The sequence below is a fragment of the Carassius carassius genome, chromosome 40 (assembly GCF_963082965.1).
Source record: "Carassius carassius chromosome 40, fCarCar2.1, whole genome shotgun sequence".
Classification (NCBI taxonomy): Eukaryota; Metazoa; Chordata; class Actinopteri; order Cypriniformes; family Cyprinidae; genus Carassius; species Carassius carassius.
The window spans coordinates 5,980,176-6,004,795 of record NC_081794.1 but is presented as its reverse complement, the minus strand read 5'-3'; the positions used below and the strand labels follow the sequence as shown (position 1 = coordinate 6,004,795).

Here is a 24,620-nt window from a genome sequence, read left to right as displayed (position 1 = left end):
GCATATAATATATGTGTGTGTGTATATTTATTGCATGTACATCCACTAATCACACATCATGTTCCTGTTTTACAGACAGTCCTTGTTAGCTGATTATCAGCTTTTCTGAATTCAAGTTCAGTGAGTTAATGCCACAAACAACAGTCCCAGAATCATGGCACTAAGATGAAGTCCATACAGGAAACAGTCAAGTTCATGTGCAACAAATACTCCAATTTAGACCGTTCCCTCAGGTGCTCCAAGGAAAAAATGTTCATTCATTTAATTTGTCCCAGCTTTTAAATAGTCCCCTTTTTTTGACACAACAACACTCTTGAACTGCCTTTGCTCTTTATAGATTGGAGTATCGTCAGCAGCCTGGTGAATGACAATGTGGACTTCATCCTCCCCAAAAATTTCCTCCAAGAAGCTTGAACACAGAACACTGTATCATTGCTCATTTCTTCCCAGAGCTGTGCATTTCTGAGGGAGGGGCTCAATCTACAAACACTGGCTAACAATTACTTAATTTTCACAGATTTCATTGAGTTTAGGTTTGCTTTCTTCAATATTAGCTAGCATATTCACTAGTGATACACTGCATGTACAGTAATATTTCAGTTAGTTTGAAAACTGATTGAAAACGTGAGTCTTTGTTTTAGATCAGTGTAATATCCATTATGATGTGAAATATTATAACTAAAGCCTAATACATCCATCAGACTTAACACTTTTGTTTTTTCTTCCTCATGCTTTTCTGTATTCTTCAAACATACCTTTATTGACTGTGGCCAAATAGTCTAGTTTCTTGCTTTATCAGACCACAACACTTGCTGGTGGCTTATCTAAGTGTAGTGTTAAATTATGATGCTGACGTTTATGCTGAAGTTGGTTTCCTGGCTCCTTCCATTCAGATCATGTTTGTGCACACTGACCCATATTTTTGTGTATCCTGTATTTTTGATCAGTTAAATTAAGCCTTAGAGAACATGAGACATTTTATTATACTTTGTACTGTAGGCCAAGCAAGGGTCAGGCTAAAAGCACAAACAGCATAAAACACATTATGACAGTATGTCACTTTGAGGACCGAGTGTTTTTAAACAATCCAAGTGTCTGTCAAATGATCATATTATTATTTTATTTGGCTTTCAACGTTTTTGGAGATCATAACAAGGAAAGAACAGTATCCTTTTGTCGGGTTTTGGACGGAATTTGAGGATTTGCTTATGCTGACCTCATATCAAGAGATGACTGCAAATCTTGATAAACGGATACATAAGCTGATTGATGCTGTCCTCTTTAAACTCGATGAAATGCCAGAGGAATGCAGGTTAGATAAAGATTGTTCAGACTCAGTTATAATCATATATGTATAATCATCATCATGTATAATCATAGCAGGCAGTAGCTGAGATGGAGAGCGGTGAGCTGTGGATGTGTTCATCTATATGTTCTGTCTTCTCCTGCCAGGATAATTGGATGAGAGGAAGTCATGTGTGATCACGTTCTTCATTTCCTTCCCTTTGCATCTGTTCTCATTATTTTGTTCCTTCTGACTGAAAGCTGTTCTATTTTTTAAATTTTGAATGAATACATGTAACAAAAATGGCATGTAAGACGGAGATACTTTTAGAATGTTGCTTCACATCTGATTCCTGATTATCAATCAATCGATAAAATTGCTATTTTATATTTAATTTCATGTATGTATTTGATTCCTTGTTATTTGTGCCTCTAACATCATATATCCACTAGAGGGCATCATGAGATAAACAAGGAGAGCAAAATATTAATATCCAACAAACAAGATCACATTTTTAGATTGATTTGAGTTTAATTTTAAACGGAAGATATTTATAACCTAATTCCTAATTAATTTATGTGTTGATGGTTCCTAGTAATAATAATAATACAAAATAAAAAAAATGTCAATACTTGTCATGCAACAGATTAGCAAAGATTCATTTTTTAATGTCAGATTGCAGGATCATCTAGGCTAATCTGCCTGGCTGCATATATGAATATTAAAAATGAAATAAATTTTGTTATGCAGCTATGGAAACAAAGAGAACATATCATGAATCTGAGAATAAAACATTATCTATGAATAGCCAGAAGTTTAAGTATCTATTGATTGTCCCAGTGTGACAGTAACTAAATATTCAATATAAATAATATAAACAATTTAAAATGAATTTTTTAAAATGTTAAATACTTTTTTAAACAGGTTGTTTGATTTTATTTATGTATTTTGATTTTATTTTATTTTTTACATTTGAATGCAGTAATAAACTAATAGCAACAATTACAAGTTAAAACAGAAATGTAAATAATTTTAGTAATTGTAGGTTATTTAAGTGCATGGCTCTGTCAGGTCGAGTACAGTTTAGTGGGAAAATCATACCCTTTAAAAGTTTAAAAATAGATTTGGACTGTAACTTGACATGTTTGGGTTAGTGAAGAAAAAAATAGTAAAACTGCCTGCATTAAAACTTATACAGTTAAACATTTATTACAAAAAACAACAACACAACACAGACTAAAAGATGAAGACATGAGCAGTGCAAACTATTTCTGTTGTGTAGTTTCTATAGATCCTCATGCTTCCTGTCACTGATGAAAGATTAACTGTAATCCTGAGTCTGCAAAGCTGTCAACAACTTACAAAAGCTGTCAAATACTTAACCTGTTTTAGATTAAATTGTGTTTTTTATATAATTTTCTATATCAGTATTTTCTAATAGTTACAGTACATAAAAATTACTGAGCACATTTTTTACTTTAAGTTCAATTAAGTCTGAGAAATTACTGCAATTTGATGCAAACAATGCGCTCATTCAAATTAATAGTGTTTCATTATTTAAGCATTAAATTCAACATAATTTTAATGCAGCATTATATAATTTTATTTTCTTATACAAAATATATACAGTCCCTGTATGTGTGACTTAAAGTGCTCATACTCTTCCAGAAACATGTCCTGTCCTGCTGTCACATGCTTTACCTGTAACCCGCTCCTGAGACCTGAGCTCAACCCCTCGCAGCAGCATGTGATTACAGCTCTGTCTGCAGTTTAACTGCACTCACTGACTCTCAGCAGCATTAGCTGAATCCTAAACTGACACAGGAAGCACGCATGCACACCGTTTCCCTACAAGTCAAGTTATATAAGCAGATTTTTACCCTCTTGCCAGCGCGCCAGTGTCGCAGGAGGATTAGGTCGGGATCAAAGAGCCACATTATACAGGATGTCACTTTTTTTCTAAGGAATTATTGAAGCAGCTCCGGGGCTTTATGTAATATTACTTGTGCATATTATTTTGGTCAGACATTATAGTGCAATACATGTTTCCTGTTGGTTTTCACTTCACTTCCTTCAGTTTTTCCATGCAACTTGACTTTTAATCAACACGTGTTGAGGTGTTTTTCCCAGCAGAATAACCACAGGTGTAGTTCATCACATTTACTAGGCCACTAATGTTGAACAACTATTGAAGTGTCACATTACTTTTTGTTTTCATATTTAAAAAATTTAAATAAATAAATATATATATATATATATATATATATATATATATATATATATTTTTTTTTTTTTTTTTATAAAACAGTTGTTCAGATGCACAGATGCACAACAGTTAACAGAATAAAACAGATGCACAACAGTTGTTCTGTGTCTTTATATTTAATATTTTAGTTTACAAAACTTTGCAAAATCACCATGATATTGTGTTTAATATATACCACAATATAATATTCTTATTATTTAATTTTTGTAAACAAATATCACATTTGTAACTGGCAGGTGTTCAAAAACTGCTGGAAAATCACTTCATGTAACCCTAAATGAGTGATTAAAAATAAAATGTTTAGAGAAGAAAAAATTACCCACTGACTTTCAAAGCTGCTATAGTAATGACTGACTACATCAAGGACCTTGATGGAAATGCAGTGCAATGAAAAGTACGATATTTGTTTTTCAAATGTAGCGAAGTTAAGGTCTCAAGTAATAATAATAAATAGTACTCAAGTAAAGGACAGATACTCAAGATGTGTACTTAAGTACAATACTTGAGTAAATGTACTTCAGTACTGTCCACCTCTGCAAACAGCTGATAAAAACATCCCAATAATCCACACCGCTCCAGTCTATCAGTTAACATCTTGTTGAAGTGAAAGGCTGTGTGTTTGTAAGAAACAAGTCTTTACAGCCAAAATCACTTCTGACCCAATATCAGTCTGAAATCCATTATAATGCTTCCTTCTTTGGAAAAAAGTCAATTCCTTGTTGTCTCTCACATCAAAATCCAACAACATATTTGTTTAGAACCGTTTTGTTTTTTGTTTGTAAATGTTGCTTGATCAGTGCATGGTTTTTCTCCTTATTTTCTACTGTAATATTTAACTTTCACTCGTATTTTAGCTGTAAGTAATTTGAAGTTAAAAATGAATGTTTATTATAAACACACAACAAAGATATTAATTGATGGACTGGATTATTGTGGGTTAGTTAAGCATTATTGTGATGTTTTTATTGGACTGTCATTCTGACGGCACCCATTTACTACAGAGGATCCACTGGTGAGCAAGTGAAATAATTATACAGTACATTTCTACAAATCTGTTCCAGTAAAGAAACTAGTTCATTTACATCTTGGAGGTCTATGGGTGAGTAGATTTCCAATAAATTAACCTTTTTAAATATAGGTTCTGTATTTATAACTACTTTGTGTTTCTAATATAACAGCGGAGGGAGTAACCACAATTTTGACATATTTTTCTCTTCTGAACAATGTAATTGATATTTCCTTTGGGATGTCATAGAAATGCTTTTGTGGGTTTTTTATTTTCTTGGGCAGTTGGGGCAAATGGGAACACATAAATTATAGATTTTGCAGCATCCGATCGCTACTATATACAGTAATTTGACCCAAGTTTCTGATGTTTCTGAAAACCTTGGAAATGTGAAAAGGGTCCATAGTGTGGCAAAATAAACTTTGCATGTATGATTCTAAATGGTAAGCATGAGTATTTATTAATCAGTGGATTTGGATTTATGACCAGGTTAATTAATGAATGCATTGGAAATTTTAAGTCACCTATTCAATTATCAACTCGTGATCGTATCGAGTTAAACTAATGTAATTGTACAAGAAAAATCAATTACTCTATACCAAGTAAAATCAATAATTTATTCAACAATTTTCCATTTTTTTTTAAAAAATAGATGAATGAAATACATAAATAAACAAACAACCAACATTAAAGATAATGACCAGCAAGATCAAAGGCATTAAGACAGCAAGAACCAAATGAACCAGCCATTTGGTTTTTAGCAGCTAACAATAGTTAACAACTTCGCTAATACCACCGAAAAAGAACAACCATGGTATCTTATGCATGTGATCATCTATATATTGCTTTGGTAAACTAAAGATAATCTACACTATAATGACTAAACACTATTATTTTTCTTCAAGTATGAACGTTCCTCTTTTATCAGTCGGCAGTTACATTGTTCGTCCGGTTTCATTTACGATATATCGGCAGCGACCCTGTGTTTCATTACGTATAACCCTTCACCGTCTTTAACATACCAACACATAAAGCCACAGTACATTCTTTACCTGTAAAATCCTACCATGAAACATTTACATACATTAATTACTCACATGACACAGCTGAGGAAATCGTTTAGCTTTCACAACTATGACAATCTTTTGAAAGTTACAATCCACTACATATGTACATATGTAACTTCTAGCACAACAATGGTGGAATTCATCTATTATATGTACTATATGTGAGTAGTGGTTAAATTATTATTATTATTTATTTTTTGTTAGTGAAGGTTTGCCCTGAACTAAGCCGTGTTTCTAAGCCCTTCTATAAGTGAATTTGTAGTTTGTCAGTACAGGCTAACATTATGTTACAACACATGGAAGATACTCTAGAAAAATAATGTGTAACTTCTAGCTGGAAGTGATTTTGTTTATCTGCTCCTGAATTATTATTATTATTATTCTCCATCTGGACAGAGCTGGATCATTCCTATTATGCAGTATGCATATGGAGTTTTTTTCATATTTAATATTAGATTAAAAAAAATTGAAAGACACTATTAAAAGTATATCATGATTAAGATAACACATTGTCAAGATTTCATGTAATAAATTCCAAAATTAAACAGGCAATTTGTTATTATTATTATTATTATTATTATTTCTGATTCTGAAGTTTTCATTGTGAGTGTTGTTTTAATTTAAAGTCAATTTTGGGTTTTGTTGTGTCCTCACTATTCCACTGTTATTTTTTTTTTTGACAAAAGTAGTTGACATCATCATTTTGGTGAGAAAAAAGTATTCAAACAGTACAGCAAAAGGATTCATAAGCAATGACGAATTGTTATTTCTGTGGTATTTTGTTGGTTAGTTGGTTTGTCACCCTCTTATAGAAATCAGCATATCAACATTTCAACATCATCATCACAATCAAAAAAAAAAACAAAAAAAAAAAAACAAACAACAAAAAAAAACCTCCCTGAAAATAAGCGATAGCTATGGAAGCTCGTTTCCGCCACTGACTAAAAAATAAAACAAGGTAATTACGACTTTTTATCTCACAACTCTGACTTTCTTTTCTCACAATTGCGAGTTTACATCTCAAAATTCTGACTTTATAACTCACAATTCTGAGTAATAAAGTCATAATTGCAAGCTATAAAGTCGCAATTCTGAGTTTTTTTTTCGCAATTCTGAATTTTTTTTTTTTTACAATTGTGAGTTCATATCTTGCGAGTTATAAAGTAAGAATTGTGACATATGAACTCACAATTACCTTGTTTTATTTATTTAGTTATTTATTTTTATTTAGTGGCAGAAAAGGGCTTCCATAGATAACTGACTATAACATTGCAAAAAAACATTGTTGTTTGTGTAAGTTGTAATTGAAACAAAGATTAGTGGAGTAAGTTTTACAACAAAATAAAAAAAAAAGTCTTCCTACTTGTTAAATTGCATTTTATTTCACATTTAATTCGGTTCAATTAAAGTTACTTGCCAATTTTTTTTTATTATTTGTAAAATTTACTGGCAATTTCTAAAAGAAAAGTAAACAATTTTCAGTGTTTTTCACTGTATGTAGGAATTCGTTTTGGGTACAAATGTACAAAAAAACATTTTGCAAATAAATGCAGTATTTCATGGGGGAATGCAAATTTTTTTGAGCAAACGCAAAACTTTGAAATCTGCATTTTACTCTTATCTCATATTTTTTCTGACACGACTTATTAAAGGTTCCATATCATCCTATAACATATTTCCTGATTTGTGATGTTATAATTCATACATTTTAAGTGCCCGAGTATTACCAGAACATATATCATTTTTGAGAATGTTCAAATGTACTATAATTTACTATAACTATGCATAAGAAGAATGACCCATTTACTGCGTTCCTGTCCCTGATGTTCATACATAGGGCTGAATGCTGTAAACTCTTACAATCACAATGATCAAACTACATCCATTAAATATTACAATCAACAGCGAGTCCTAACTTCAAGTGCTCTTAATTTTTGGTCACAAGTTGTCCAATAAACAGGCTTACAACATTACCCAAAATTTGCCTGAATGCAGAATTGCACAATGCAAATTTTGCAAATCAATGCATGTGCTCAGAATTAGTGGCATAATGAGCATTTTCCACTTACATGATTTAAACAGTTTAAAATGTGTTAATGCAAATATACAGTATATAGCACCTAAGTGAAAAAGGAAAGACAAGAAAAAACATTCCATAATCCTATTAGTGTTTTATGATTCTTATGCTTCTAACACAGTCAGATCGGAACCAAGTCCAACACAGCAGCTCGATTATTAAAACAAATATTACACCATAAGGAACAGGCCTACGTCACCTCCATAGATTCGATGGCCAGTACTGATTGGACATTGTGCTTCACACAGAATGCTAATTTCGAGTGGTCTGTTTTATCTTCACAAAATAGAAAAAAAGGAAAATAAGAGCTTTAAAAATAAAACATGAGGGTACGGACTCAAGCAACAGCAGGGGACGTGCTCCAGAAACACCATCGCCATCGTGAGTGATGTTTATTCAACACCACATCCTCCTTCTCTCTCTCCTTCTTCACCCGCTGATAGTGATCTTCCTCTTTCAGATACCAGACCGGAGGCCAGCGGTGCTTCTCAAAATATTCCTGGTTTTCTGCTCACATTACAACACAAGCCCAGAATGATATCAAGGGTGAGTGATAGGCAATAGAGCTTATGAAGCAAAATGTGTCCTCTTAAAGGAACTGTTCACCTAAAATGTAAAATTATGTGATTTTTATGTATTTACAAAAAGAGGAATAACATCACAGTAGGTCTAATTTAATATAAAACCAAAATCATAAAAATAAAAATATATATATGAAATAACCATTAGGTTAAGTAAAATAAAAATAAAAAGCAAAAACCTGAATTGATTTTATTTCAGCTAGTTGCTAAGGCAACATTTCTCATTAATTTGACTTGAAGTACTAAAATAACTAAATAATAACAACAAAAAGCTTAATAATTAAAGTTATTACGGTATTAAAATATAATATAAAATATTATTTGTAATATATAAACTATATTACAATTAAAATATTAATATTAAATAGACATATAAAAAAAACTAATAAAATTAAAACAAAACAAATATAACATTTTAAGTGAAAGCAGAAATGTCATAATTCAAAATGTTAATAAAAGAGCAGCATGAGAAAGAGAGAGAGAGAGAGAGAGAGAGAGAGAGAGAGAGAGAGAAAGAGATACTAGTTTTAATACTAGTTAAAGTTTATTTATTTATTTTGGCAACCAATAACCAATTTGGTTACAACAAGGTTCCATTAGTTAATGGAAGTTAATGCATTAACTAACAATAAGCAGTACATTTGATACTTAAGTAATTTGATTATTTATTAAGTTTTGTTAATGTTAGTTAATAAAAATACAACTGTTTAATGTTAATTCATTTTACTATTACCATAAAGTAATATTACCATTATTTAATACAACTTTTATCAATTAATTATTTATTCAACTTTAGATTTTAGTAATGTATTAATAAATGTTGAAATTAACATTCACTAAGATTAATAAATGGTTAGTTTTAAATGGTTGGTTATTTTTTTGTTTATAAGGAACATCGTTTTTGTATTATTTTTTCTTTTTTAAAGATGTTATGTTATGTTATGTTATATATATATATATATATATATGTATATATATATATAGTGTGTGTGTGTGTGTGTGTGTGTGTGTATATTATTAATACACTTTATTTTTTGCAGTTTTTATTAACTTGTATTTGTTTTTTATTTATTTATTAAAATGAATAACTAACAGCATATGGATTTGCTTGATTTAATTTCGGGGTGAACTATCTCTTCAAAAGGACACTCATATGTACTCTTAGCTTCTTCTACATAAGGAAGCAAAGTTAAATGTGACTGCAGATGCTTTAAATCAGGCAGTTTCAGTGGTGACGCTTTGCATCTGTCTCGTAATTGTTCAGGACATGCGCTTACCTAGTGATTTCGACTTGATCTCTTTGCGGTAATTGGCACATATTCTGTTGTAATGCGTGCAGATGTGGTGTAAACACCAGGCAGCCAGTTGATTAGCATTATGGAACTGTCATCAAAACAAGAGAATAAAGAACAAGACGTTAACGTTTGTATGTATTTAGTCTAAATATGGGAATATGATCACTGTAAACAAAGGCTGCCATCTTGTATTCTGAAATGATATATTGTATTTCACAATAAATTCTCACACCTACTGTCAAATCTTTGAAGGCTGTTGTTACTAACAATGTTGTTGAAAATAAAAGTTTACTAGAGTTATTGATATTGGACATAAAGTTCTTGACATTACTCAGCAAAAAGACGCCATTAAAAAATATTATTCTAATAGATTTGCTTTGTGATACAAATTGATTTTATTTCTTTGAAAAACCTCCTTTACAAGCATGACCTGGCCAAGAGGGCAGCAACAAATAACAGAAATATAGAAAATATTACAACATCAAACACAATACAACACATTCATGAATCACAACAACAATTTACCAGGGCAATAAAGCACAGAATCTGTTAAAAGTACCTTGAACTTGTTCAATAATGGAAATATGCTTAAAATTAAGTCATTTTATATTAATTTGTAGATTATTCCAAGCAACAGAAGCATTATATTTAGCTCGGTTTGGTCCCAGGGAATATTAAGATATAACATGCATTTGTATTGTATTGTAATTTAATTTGCATGTTTAGTAGAGATATTCAACAAGATGTAACGTTAGGAGCGATTAATCGCCACTCACCAAATCAAACCTCCGTGATTAATTGCCACTAATATTTATATTACAATATTAGTACTTATATTTACATTTACAGATTTATGACACTTTTATCCACAATCAATTATCTGCTTTAATAACGAAAGACAGATTTACCTGAGCAAGCTCTAGATAGGTGAGTACCTCTCCATCGATATCCTGTCCATCTTTAGATGCTTTTACTAACTCGCTCGCAGCGTATTGCTCTGAGGAGAGAAAACATCTGTTAACAAAAAGGCACATTTAGATGAGCTGAAAAAATTGATTTAGAAACCATTTTGACTTGGAAATTGATAGTAAATTTCACAAATAATTGCAAAGAAAAATCAAGAAATTTTGAAGTAGAAAGACTGAAATGGTTTTCTAGTGTTATTCGTTTTCCTACTCTCGCAGACTGTAAATAAACTGATGCACAAAAATTTTTTTTTTATTTTTTTCCTCCGGGGCGGCGCAGGCTACGCAAAACCTGAGGTAAATAGCTGCATCTGGAGTCCCAGATAAATTCCATCCTGTCAACACCACGTCATTAGATGACGACCGCCGGACAGATTGTAGTGTGTGCCACACAAAGCTCCGCCGAGAGGTTCTCTTTTATTTGGCACCTTGACACCGCTCGTTGCTAAGCAACACAGAACGAAAGGGCTAAAAGGCCTGTTTGTTTTAGATCCGAGGTGGCCGAGCAGCTCTGCCCTGTGCTTGAGGAACATGTGTGTTGTTTTGTGTCTCGGAGCGTGTGGCAGAGAGCTCACCCGTCAGGGCGATGAGCCGTGGAAGGCACAGTCTGTTGGCCAGGGCGATTAGCTCCATTGGGTCCAGGTCTGCCATGGGCGACAGCTGATTGGTGTAAAGATACTCCAGCACAGCCTGCATACATACCCTGCTGGTGTTGGGGAATGAGACCTGGCAACACACATGTACATACGTCATTATTCATCAAACAATCAATCTTGTCAATTCCATCTGGTGCTGCTAAGTCAGCGTGAAATAGTGTTTATAAGCTATTTACTTCTGAAATGTGAAGATTCTAAGGGAAATAGGAAATCGTTGGGATAAAACATAGAACAAGACTTGACTTTGTCCTTCGGGGTTTGATTTCATGGACGTCTCTATATGACAGGTTGTTGGAGAGGTTAAAAAATAAGAGGACTGGGAAATCTATCAACAAGGAAAGTCGGTTAAAAAGCAGTGCAAGTTAAAAATTGCACCAAAAAAAAAAAACTGTTGTAACCTGCAGATGTTACCCCAAAGATTTGTTACTACTTGATTTAGACAGACTACTGTACATAACAGTCTGACCTCAATAAAACCAGATTTATTCAAAAGTTTGGTCAAAAGTTGAAAGATTTTTTATTTTATTATTAATATAATAATAATCAAATGAATATAGTAATAATCAAATAATTATTGCATATTTTTAAAGCCTCTTCAAGATACAGTAAAACACTAAGCAACAATTTATAAAGACATTTATAATGTAATAAAATAATTGTATTTCAAATAAATGCTGTTCACTGAAGTTTGTATTCATAAAAGAAACCTGAAAAAAAAAATCATGGTTTCCACATAAATGTGTCTTAATAATAAGACTTGTTATCAGCATTGATAATAATAAGTTATTAATAACCATTATTAATAATTGAGCACCAAATCAGCATATTATAATGATTTCTGAAGGATCATGTGACCCTGAAGACTGAAGTAATGGCTGTTGAAAATCGCAATAAATCAAATTTTAAAATATATTTAAATAAAAAATAATTGTCAATTATAATGATATTTCACAACATAACTGTTTTTTTAATCTTGTTGAATTTAGTGACTTCTTTCAAAACCATTTAAAAAAAAATCATAATTATTATAAACTTTTAGTTTGTACAATATTGTATATATTATTGTTTTTATTACATTTACTGAATTAATTTTTTTTAGGAAGTTATTTTTTTTATTTAAAATGTTTTAGTTATTTTTTTATGAAAAATTACACATACAAACTTTTTTACACTTTTTTTTAAATAACAAGCACGGATGATGACATGTTGACTGATTTATAGGTGATTACTAAAGAAGTGTAAAACAAATTATTAATCATTATATATTTTAATTCAGCCATTATATATATTGTGTATTTAACAGACTCTTTTCAGCTGACCTCTGGAGATGAGACTATTTGTTCTTTAATCTCTATGAAATTGATGGCCAGCTCACCAGCAGTCCAGCATTACTAAGCACATTTGGGCAGCACACGCAGATAGATGCTGCTACGTAATTCATTACATAATACTCTTCAAGGGCAAGCACGGTAGATTGTTGTTTTGCCAGGGTCGTCTAACCACTCTAAAAGAGAAGTAGGACACTGTCTAAAATATATTAGTCCCAATTGTTACACTGGGCAATAAGGCAAAAAAAAAAAACAAGAGCCACCATCATGTATTGACTCCCTGGTGCAAAGATTAACCATAGAGGAAAACAGATCACTGTCTCTGAATGACGTCTGCTTTTCCTCCTCGGGGAGGAAACTCGGTCTGCTTTATTCCACCTGTTAAGGAGGAAATTAATAAACAGTGCCACAGATGAAAGCATCTATTTGGACAGTGGAAACAGGATTAAGTGTGCATGTGGCAACTGTGGAATGAGCAAAAAGCATAATGTAATCGATTCTGCATCTCAGCTCATCAATTATGAATTATGCATGTAAACAGTGATAAATGGAAAAGTATGAGGCTAACTGTACTATAAGTTCATTATTTATGCATTTAATCAAAATGATTACAAATAATTTTTTTTAAGTATTGTAAAAAATGTTTTTCCATTTAAGTAAATGTAAAAATTTATATTTCAAAAATAAATAAATGTGCACTAAAATATAGATTATAAACGCCATGAATCTCAGTATCGGAAAAATAACTTGTGGAAACTAGATCCAATACTGAAACAAAATAAAAATTAAAGCAGTTTGCCAAATTCCCAAAATAAAGTTCTGAATGAACAATTACTACAGCTAAACTGAAATACAAAAGCAATGCAAAACAAAACACAAATGAATGACACAAAACTGACATTTCAAAAATGTAATAACTCTGCTATATTGTGAATAAACAATCTTGCAAGACAAAAACACCATGCACTCCAAAAAGGTCATGAGAACTGATAGATCATTCATCACTGCAGAAATAGATTTTCAAAACCTCACTTAGAGACACAAGGATGAGACTATTTTAGTTATTCAAGAATTTGATGCAATTTGTTGGCAAGCCAGTGTCTGTAAAATGTGTCAGTGCGCATCTATTTGAATATATAAGCGCATGTAAATGTTTGAGCGGTGTGACCTTGTACCATCAGCTTGAGCACTGGCAGACTCCTTAATGCTTAGGACGAAATAAAGATGTTCTGTAGATTTGTCAGTGCCCTAACTGGAGCTCATTAAACATTGACTTCACACTCACCTCATCATTTGCACTCTCCATGAAAGAGCCCCCAAATAATGCCGCCATCCAATCACAGCTAGAGATCAGCAGTGGTTTGTGGGCGTTAATGGTGCCATCATCCAACCTAAACACCACATCTGCAAAGAGAGTCCAAAACTGATGAGAAACTGCATTTTACAAAGATATCTTTCAACTAGAATAAGCATATTTCAGGAGGCTGTTGCAGCAAATAATTAAAAATCACTTTGAAGAGACTGTGTTTCTTTCTCATTCAAAAATAAAACAAACACATCTTGGTTCCTCAATACCTGTGAAGTTATTCTTGGCAAGACACTCTTTGATTCGGTTGGCCTTTCTCACATGGAACGCTTTTGTGATCTCTTGATTCATGAAGCCCTCATTGTTCATGATGTTCTCCACCATCATCCTAAGATCAAACACTTCTAGGATCTCTGCGATCTGGGCGATCTTCATCAGGTCCTTCTCCTTCTCATCCAGCTCACCAGTGTAGAGGAAGCGTAGGACAGCGCTGAATGGTCCATGGTGGATGGAATGATCCATCTTGACGACAGTCATAAGAGCTGGTGCACCTGTGATCGGATTGATCACGTTTTCCTTGTGGATGCTGTGGAAGGCCTTGCTCCAAGATGCCAGAGACAGTTTGGTGCGCCGGTGCATCCCACTGAAACTCATTATCTTGAGGGTTCCGTCACTCTTGGAGGCCCTGAGCGAGCACGGTGAAAGATTGGGGAGAACGGTCACGTCCTCTTCCGTGTCCAGGCTTAGTGTGCGCATCAGTTGATCCCGCCCATGACGCTCATTTACCACCAAACACTGGGACTCATCTGAGAAGTCCATCTGAAAGAGGTCGAAGAATTTGGAAGATGAGGTAGACAGGTAGATCCTGTGGGCAAACAAGTGAATGTGTTCCTGAATGGTGAACATAACATCAGCACACAGGGGGCTCTCAAGAAGCTGCCTCGGGCCATCCCTGTTTTTGGCTGGACACTCAGGAATCTTAATAAGTGGTGGAGGGGCTTTGGGTGGCAAAAATGGTGCCTGCAACAGTGGCTTTTGGACCTTCCTCAGGTGGGACTTCCAGAATTGTAGGTGGCGTCTGGAAATGAGTGCTGCTCGGATGGCATTATCAAAGATATCCTTGATGCCAAACTGATCGAAAACACTTGTCTCGTAGTATGGGATGCCAAGCTCTTTGGCAACCTCCCTTCCACTCTCTGGAGGCAAAATATCTCCGGGTTTAATCGGCCTGTGAGAGACAAATAAATACAGCGGTAATATGACAGCGCTCCTGGCAAGAGCATATGCAAATTCCTGAGAAGTTGTTGCATGGGAATTGTCAAGGAATATCCAAGTTCCAACTTATTGGATTCAGAAGAACAGGGCCTTTAGTTCCCAGTACCTTGATAATGGTCGCCTAGCTCGGTTGACTGCCTCCAGGTCAGCGTAGCGCAAGTCCAACTGGCAACCGACCAAGATGACAGGTGTCCGAGGACAGAAGTGCTTGATCTCAAGGTACCACATAGTTTTAACATGGTGTAGGGAGTTGGGGTTGGCGATGGAAAAGCAGAGAACCACGACGTCAGACCTTCGAAAGTAAAAGTTAAAAAGTAAATATAGTAACTGTCCAATGAAAACTCATCTGTTTAACAACACAGAGCAAGACAGCACATAACAATCATGCTAACGGGATTTTAAGCCAAGAGTGTTGAATGTGACAGGTGCCAAGCAGTATCCGTAGCAAAACCACAGTCCTTCACTGTTTGGTAGACATGCAAAACCTGCAATCTCAATGCCAGCCTGACATTGACTCAATGACAGCACGCAAAAAGATTGCCTTTAGTTTACACAAGTCTTATGCCGGAGATCACAAACTCCTTCGGCAATGCTTTTTTTTTGGGCTGCCTCTGTGAGTACTAGAACAAACGTGATCAACAAAACAAACAAAACAAAAGCACAAAAAGGATGACATGCAGACATTCTGGCGCACTGTTGGCATACCTTCCTGAAGCAAGATTAGTACAAAGTCTATCCTGGGGAGGGGGGCAACACCCGTCACCACACGAGTAAGTGAATAATGTACGATCACCTGTTTGCTATCGTCTGCATAAGGAATCGTGCATTTCTTGCTGACTGGACAAGCAAAGGTCTCAGCTACCACACCACACAGTTGGCAATGCAGAAAATTATGGAGATGCTAGCAGGCTTGAGGACTTACAGTGTCTCTCTTATGTTTCACGGGCTTGCATAAAGATCATAGGAGCCCTAAAAACAAAAAGAGGCACAGAACAATGCTACATAATAATTGCCTTTGTAGTTAACAACAGTTCAGGGAAATCTATCTGAAGGAGAGCAACATTACAGCCAGAGTCTATAATGACAATATAAGTCCAAAGGGACAGTAATATCAAACAGCTTTTAAAGTTAAAGATATGCTTTGATATGGCACTGCATGGTCCCAATAAATGCTAGGCTAAAGCCTATCCTCTCTTCAGTAATGGTTTGCTGAAAACTAAATATCTCTGGTCAAAATGGGGCTCTTGGCAGTTCACCCTAGAGCTCTAGAGAAAAGCCAGTTTGATGTTAAGCCAGAATAAATGCACTTTCTGGTAAAACATGTAGCATTTATTTGGGCTTCAGAATCTCTAGGAGAGCCAGCGTGGTTTTACTTGCCCTCTCAATGACTCAATACTCGCCCAACCTGAATAAATGAGAACAAATCAGCATATAAAAGCAATTATCTTTATTAAACTTACATCAATCCAGGGTGTAGAACACTCAACATATCATTAACTAGCAATTAAACATAACACACTATCTGAAAGAGTCATTTGTAAAATTGCTACATCCATGCAAAAAAAGTCTTTGTCTCCATTAGGTAAACTCACATAGACTGATTGCAGTAAAGGTTGTATTTTGTCACCGTCAACAATGTCAGCTAATCACCCAGATTTATGACTTCTGTTTTGCGGAGCTGTTTCTTCTCGTTCATCACTAAATGAACCAGTCACTCTCAGCCAGGGCTGGGAGATATGCGAGTATGTTTAAGTGATAGAGATATTGCTGTTGTGTTTCTATTAGTGGGCAGGACTGCAGACTGCTTTAAGTGTAAAAATATGGATTCTACTGTCCCAAACAAGCCAAGATGAGGAATAGCTACTTAATCAGGGATGTTTGTTAGGATACTTCAAGCAGAGTAGTTTCCTATTTGGTTTGGCTATTTGACTCTGGATGAGACAATTTAGCCTATGCTCATAAAGCAGAAAACAGACTTCTTACTCTTATATTTGGTAAGTACTGGTTCAGAGAGGCACAGTAACGTTGAAATCTTATTCCTGTAATCTTATGGGTTACTTTTGAGGGCAATAGAGTATACCAGTCACACATCAAGGCCCTTATTAAGGCGCCTATTTAGAGGTCATTCTTTGAATCCGAGCCAAGCTTTATTACTCCAGACCTCAGTGCACTGGTTTTATTTTTAGGATGCAATAAAGCAGGAAGGACTAAAAATATAATTCTATTGAACAAGACTGGCCCAAAGTCAAGGAGCAAGGAATGCTTTCCAGACAAGTCAGGTGTATCTGACTGAAATAGTCTAATGCATCTGGATTGGGACTGGTCTAGCGCTAAATCACAAAATATTGTCTCATAAAGGGTAAATATGCAAACAACCCTTCTTTATGATTCTAAAATATCCTTTGAGAATGTCAGAGGGAGGAATTATGCTGTTAAACACCATCTGTTAAACAACTCCAAAAAGACACTGCAGGAAAATAATTTCTTCAAACAGGGATTCTTGGAGTGTGTCACATTCCCCTCCCTATCTAGTGCGAATCGTGAACATGAATTTGGGTGCTAACAATCCATTAAGATTTGGAACACTGATGACTAAATTGCCTTTGACATGACAAAAAACATTGCTTTATAACAAGCCATGAGCAATGTTCTTCTGATAATATTTCTGGCCACATTTTTAGGGAGTAACAATTCAGTGCACTTTATTGAATATAATTCACAAACAGTGCACTACTAGTGAAGTAGGGAGTGGATTAAGACAGCCTAGGTTTTGAACATTATAAATCAAGATGTTTCTACCATCAATTTCTAAAAATTACGAAAACATTTTTTAAATAAAAGCGTGAATTGGGTTTGATAACACCAAGCAAACTGTTTCTGTAAAACTGGCTAGTAAATGCTTTATTAACAGATAAACATAAAATGACCTTGTAAGAAGTAGCAACAATGTGAATATGAATGCTGCATGCATATATGCATTCTTAATTTCTTGTAAATACATCTGTGAACATAACATAATTGATGTTAATTATGTTACCGCCGCTAAAAACTGAATGAATGAGAATAATGTGAATATTTTGTTTATCCTGCACTAATAATGTCAGAAAAGAAAGCATAAAAGCAGCGAGTGTGTGATGAATGCAAAGAAAGACCTCATTAACCAAGTGCTTGACATAAAATGGCCATGAGTTAACATAACAGTGTTCAGCTGTCATGTTCGGCCCGCATTCAGTTGCAAATAGCTCAGTGTCTGATGTCAGAGCGAATGATGAAAGCATCTGATGGCAGGATGCTTCTGTCTTTCTGTTCAGTAAAGTGGTGGCATTTGTGAACTGAAGAAGCAATTAAGATTTTCTCTGGCAATTTGCTATAAGATATTATCCAGAGAGCACTGTGAAATATTCCCATGCATCAGCTTATATCTATGTTATTTTTAACATCGTAGTTTAATCTGAGTCACAATGATATGGAATGCCACCCTAATGCAATACATTTAATTTTAAAAGGAATTATAGGCATAGTTCACCCAAAAAATGTAATTAAATAAATTTATTTTTTGAGGAACAGAAATGAAGATAGAATAATATTCACACTCCTCTTTTCTATACAATGAAAGTGAATGGTGACCAACAAAAGTATCATAAAAATCAATACAACTTATGTGCTGTAAGTCTTCTGATGTCATGCATTAGCTTTGCAAATGCACATATTAAAATTAGTAAGTTGTGATTGGTCATGTGACACACAAGAAGGATCTGTGTTCAAAAAAAAAAAAGTACATTTACACAATTTTAGGCTTTCAATTTTAAATAAAAAAACAATAAATGCAATGTATATGGACGATACAAGGACATACATGGACCGAGATGCATTAAATTTAAAAACAATATATTTTATATTGATTTTCTGAGCGATTTAATTGTATTGTTGTAAGACTTTTTGAGACTTATATTGCATTGTGCCTTTTTAGCTTAGTCACCTCTGGTCACCATTACTACCATTATATGGAAAAGAGCTGCTTGAACATTCTGTTTTACACTTTTCTTTTCGAGTTCCCTGGAAGAAAGTCCTACAGGTTTGGAATGACAAGAGGGTGAATTAATAACCAATTTTTCATTTTTGGGGGAACTATGGTTTTAAGCTTGCCCCACTATTACACAGAGATTGCAAATCAAACAGAATCTGTTCGTACCTCCCATAGGCGAAGCGTCTGTCTTTGTGATGGTCTCCAAAAGTGTCCCATAGCCGGAGGGACACACTTACTTCATCCACAACGTCTCTGGAACGTTCTAAGACCTGTGAGGAGTCATAAAATTAATTCGGCTTTTAAAGCAGCACCTCAGCCCCAGGTCAAAGAAGACCACAGGCGTATTTGATCTTTTTCTGTAATCTGTTTTCCTTCCTTCGGCTGAAATTGAAATGAATCCTGACGGAAACAAATCTGCCTTGGGTCTGACGTAATGCCATGATAACGGCAAGGTAAATTTAATTGAGGGAAGATTTACCTCTTGACAGACTCTGTACTGGTCGATGGCCCAGACGGTGGGTACATGGGTGGCCAACAGCTGGTACTGGGTCAGGGTAGTGTTGCAGGCCCGGGCACAAATAAGGCGAGTCTTCCCCACCGCATTGTCTCCAACAACAACACACTTGATGGTTTCTACATTGGGTCTTTCATAATCCATATTGAATTTGAGTACCCTATGACAAAAGGAATTATTGTATGAGAATTCATAACGGAATTCTCATACATACTGACCAAAGGAGGGATTTCATTTCAGATCTATTAAATCAGAAGTTGCACAGAGCATTGACCTTGCTGTGGGTCAATGAAACCTCAATATAACACAGGACTTCTGGTTTTCACATTCCTAAAATAGTTGCCCTATATTATAGCCACATTTTGTTCCTGCTGAGCTGGACAAAACCCAACCCATATGACGTTCTTATCAGAGCCAGTGTTTATGACTGCAAAAAATATATAAATAAAAAAAGTTTGTCATTTTTAAAAAAATGTATTTATTTAGTGTAAAGGAAAGAAAAATGTTTAAAAAAAAAAAGTTTTTCAAAATGGTTGTGCTCTAGCTGTTATCCTGGCATCTAATATAATCATAGAATAATAACACTACCAGTAAAGGTCATCCATGTGAATGTATTACTTAATATTAAAATCATACAATTATTTTTCATGTCTTAACTTCAAGGGAACGTTTTATTACATAATACAATATTACAGATATGGCCTTTAATGACTCCAATAAAGACACAAAAAAGGGCATTATGCAAAGTGCGGTGTCATCATAGTTTTCACCTTCAATACATCTTCAGCTGGATCTTTTTTTTTTTAAAGGTGAGGTGTAAAAAATTAATACACACTAAGACCCACATTTCTAAACCTAACAATTCAGTTTCAACGTGATGTTAATCAGCATACAGTATGTGAGCTATATGTAAACTTCTGGTTTAAACACTAGAGCAACATCACAACATCTCTAGACTGCACTCTATAACCAACACACAGTCTTATCCATTCATCTTTTATGTTACGATCTCTTCATATACATTGTAATGACAGAATAATTGGCATTTTTTGTGTCTGTTCCAATTTAACTGAAGTTCTAGGACATTGTAATCAAATAATGAATTTTAGCTGGAATCAGTTCAAATACTGAGCAACACATGCACACACACACACACACACACACACACAAAACTCACTAAAATTTGAAACTTCATTGCTGTCTTAAATTGGTGCCAAGGTTGAGTGCACTTTTTTCCAGCCACTTCCAATTACAGATGAATCCAAGTGGAAACAAAGTGGAAACTCATAAAATCAAGTAGAAATACATAAGGAAAATGAACTTTAAGAAATAAAGATAGGCTATGTCATAACACAATGATTTTAATTTAGATTGCATACTTCTGGATTGTCTGTTGCACTGAAGTTTTAACTTGCAGCACAGTCATACTAAGTCAGAGATATGACAGTGCATAAATCATATAAAAGGAATGTAAACATAGCCTACACATTTATGCATGCATGCAAGACATTACTTCTAGCTCATCTGACACAATGTTGATTCTTCTAATTCTTACAAAAGGTTGATTCTATATTATTGTTATTACTGTTATTAATATAAATAAAACCAGGTAATTTTGATACTACCACAAGAAGCAGATTTATGTATCAAATATTTTCAGCTTTTAGGGTATTATCTTGCATATATATATATATATATATATATATATATATATATATATATATATATATATATATATATATATATATATATATATATATATAGTTATCACTGATGTAATGCATAGAGAATACTGACATTACCCCACGAATTGTAGCTTTGGAAAATAATTTCATAATAAACCAAAAATTATACACAATTCTTTATAAGAAGTTGATCAACTGTCCTACAAGGGTGCATGATGAATTACATAAGGACAACACCCTGCAAACAAGAACCATCACACAGTGGACACAAGCATACGTACCGTGTCTTTGAGATGTGTGTGTTTATTGTTGTCAGAAGTCAACTCAGTATACAGTGACTGCAGCTTGCTGATGGAAGAACAAATGCTCGTCGCTAGCTGGGCAAATGCTGCAAAACCATCTCCTAACCGTCAATGCGTCCCCGTCTGTGTGCAAAAAAAAATTAATTCCTATATATCTGCAAGCGTACGGACTGATAAATACGCGGGTATAGTGTGTCCTTCCAGATCGCGAGGCTCTTTGAGAGAATCATCATCTGCCGCGAGTCAGATGCGGCTTCCATTGTGACGTCATAGAGCCGGCGCTATTAATAGCGCGCGCGTACGATTTCATTCAGGAAAACAAGGTGCCTCATATGTGCTGTGAGCCATAGAAGAGCATCAGCCAGCTTCTTGGACGCTTATTTTCAGTGAAACCCAAAGAGAAACGCGTTCATTTAAAATAAGATAGGTCTTGAAATGTAATTACTCATTTGACTTAACATGTGACCGCATAAGTGTCAGATATTTAAGAACTAATTCTGTATAACAAGACACTGAAGCTGTAAATTTTGACATTTTTATGAATTTCTGTTACAAGCACAGTCAGATGTGCACACTTCATTTTCTTACACCCTGATTAGATGCTAAATGACTCTGTGGTCAACTACATTTAATCCAAATAAGTAGATTACCATTGACTCATTTCCAATATTATCTTCTGCATATATTGGATGAGCAAAAACCTGAATAGCAGAAAAACCTGAATAGTTCTGTTTCATAACAGCATAGTCCCAGTGTATGCCAAAATTGACCAGACTTGTGAATCCAGCAGAAGAACAGACCGGCCTAATTCTAGCGATTTCCTAGACTTTTTACTTGCTCGGAGAAACACAGCTCAAATTATGAATGAAACCAGGGCGGCGGAGCCAGACACACATCAAGAAATACTTCAGGGCCCCGTCTCATGCCTATAAACCCAGAGGATGTTTTTGAATCATGCATGAAGTGTGTGATGTATTTATAACTGCTAGAAGCCTGATCCTTTGGTTTGCTGAAGGGAGTAAATGAATGAAGGCAAAGTTGAGTGGGACACATCCTATAAACAGGATTATTCAGCTTCAGTCCTGGGATGTCTGCTTGTCAGGTGATATCATGTGTAGCGTAACATATAAGTGAAATTTTCCAATTTGTAATCTGTAATCCTTTGAATTAATTCAAACAGTTCATGTTTAATTCCTGCTAGCTGTCAGACACACATATAATTTTTTTTCTATGCATAGTCAATGATACGTCACAACTGGATAAAACTTTTTAAATGAAGGTTCTAAAAATGCACATTATTTCCTCTTCATATCAAGCATCACAAATAAATCACAGTAATTTGTGGTCTCAATACAATTGCAAAAAACAGTAAGGTAATTTACTTTGTGCTTCATAAAACAACAATTCATTTTACATTTAAATTTGGTGCTACGTGACCAAGCGGAGCCTTTTTCCATATCTTGATCCTGTGGTTAATCAAGATTGCAGGACTAGTGATGTGGGAATCATTTTAATCTACTAAAGCCATTGATATGCAGACAGAGTTGGCAGGTGAGTGTGGTAATCAGCCTTTAGCCAGTGGCACAATTAGATGTCTGTGTTTCTGGCTTCAGGAAGAAGGATCCTTTTGAAAATAATTGCTCCGTGTGTGTGTGTGTGTGTGTGTGTGTGTGTCTGGTAATTGTTTATACTCATGTCAGCTCTAAGAGGTGATCAAGCATACAATGGGCTCCAAAAGTTTGGGATCACAATGCTGGAAAAATATTATTTTAGCATTATTTTCTAATTTAATATTTAATATATTTCTATTTTTAACTGTAATTTATAAGTATATAAAATATATAAGTAAGATATTATGATAATGATAATTTTCATATCTATCTCATAATGTTATATATATTTTTATATATTTTAATTTAATTATATGAGTCTTACTGGATAATCAGATTCACTGGTTCAGCACTGTTTTTATACAGTCTATGGTTCTGCAGCTGTGGATTTTATGCATATTTTACATTATGTTTATTTTATTTGAGTATTTTTAATAATTTTATTAATATTCTCATTTACAGACATTTACACTTTTTTGTTAATTATTATAGAATATTTTATTATATTTAATTTTTTTGTATTTATTTTATTTCCCCTAGTTTAGCTGCTTTTGAATATGATTTTCTCTCACCTCAACATGGAAGTATATTAACCCTGCGTCTATTAATTAAATGCTGCGTTCAAAATCGCATACTTTTGAGTATATGAAAGCACAGTATGTGAGATGAGTAGTATGTCCGAATTAATTCGAAAAACAGTAGGTGAAAAGTTTTACTTCCACGCGGAATCAGAAGCGCGCATTTGATGGACACTTTACTATCTCATGAGGCCACGGAGTGAGGATTTACGGATGCCAGACAAGCGGCAACCTTCTGGTCTCTCTCGTGGAACCAACACGGAAGTGACTAAAACTGCAATTCATCGACTGGCCGCTAGAGGCTGGCTCCAAAAGGGAGTTAAGTCCCATAGACCTCCCATGTTAAAATGTAAAAACTTTACAGCAGAAAAAAAAAAATTATGTTTACCGCCTGGTACAAAAAGTGGGTTTGGTCTACATAGCTAATTTGCCCTTCATGACAACTGTGAGGAGGGTGAATGTTTTTTATAATTCATCCTTTTAAATTATATTAATCTTGAAATTTCTGCATAATTAAGGGCATGGTCACTTGATTGCCTTTGTACCTTTTTACTGATGCTCGGTGATGCACTGCCGAGATAGTGACGGCCGCCTCCGCCCACTTTTGACTTCAAAAACGCTTTTTGGAAACCAATGGGTGACGTCAGTGACATTATGGAATGGACCGAGGGGGACCCTCCCCCTGGGATGCGATTTCGAATGTATAATATAAATATTGATTATAAAAAATTAATTAGCCTATTCTATTTATGTTTGTATGTGAACTCGAAATAAACCCAAACTTTGCTTTACAAAGC

General features: G+C 34.5%; 1 protein-coding gene across 3 annotated transcripts; it reads right to left on the bottom strand.

Annotated features, from left to right (window-relative positions):
• Positions 1-7,196: 7,196 nt before the first annotated feature.
• Positions 7,197-21,868, bottom strand: LOC132122023 (rho-related BTB domain-containing protein 1-like). Of its 3 annotated transcripts, XM_059531856.1 has the most exons (10): positions 21,615-21,868; positions 19,613-19,808; positions 19,300-19,403; positions 15,214-15,399; positions 14,102-15,060; positions 13,812-13,930; positions 11,118-11,268; positions 10,486-10,574; positions 9,560-9,665; positions 7,197-8,208 (listed from the first exon to the last, which is right to left on the bottom strand). In XM_059531856.1, the coding sequence occupies exons 2-10, from the start codon at positions 19,790-19,792 to the stop codon at positions 8,039-8,041; spliced, it is 2,064 nt and encodes a 687-aa protein (XP_059387839.1). In that variant the 5' UTR covers positions 19,793-19,808; positions 21,615-21,868; the 3' UTR covers positions 7,197-8,038. The 3 variants fall into 3 exon arrangements, with proteins under 3 accessions (XP_059387839.1, XP_059387841.1, XP_059387840.1); XM_059531858.1 differs by lacking the exons at positions 19,613-19,808; positions 21,615-21,868 and adding an exon at positions 16,030-16,076 and having other exon boundaries at positions 19,300-19,390; XM_059531857.1 differs by lacking the exons at positions 19,613-19,808; positions 21,615-21,868 and having other exon boundaries at positions 15,214-16,076; positions 19,300-19,397.
• Positions 21,869-24,620: the final 2,752 nt, after the last annotated feature.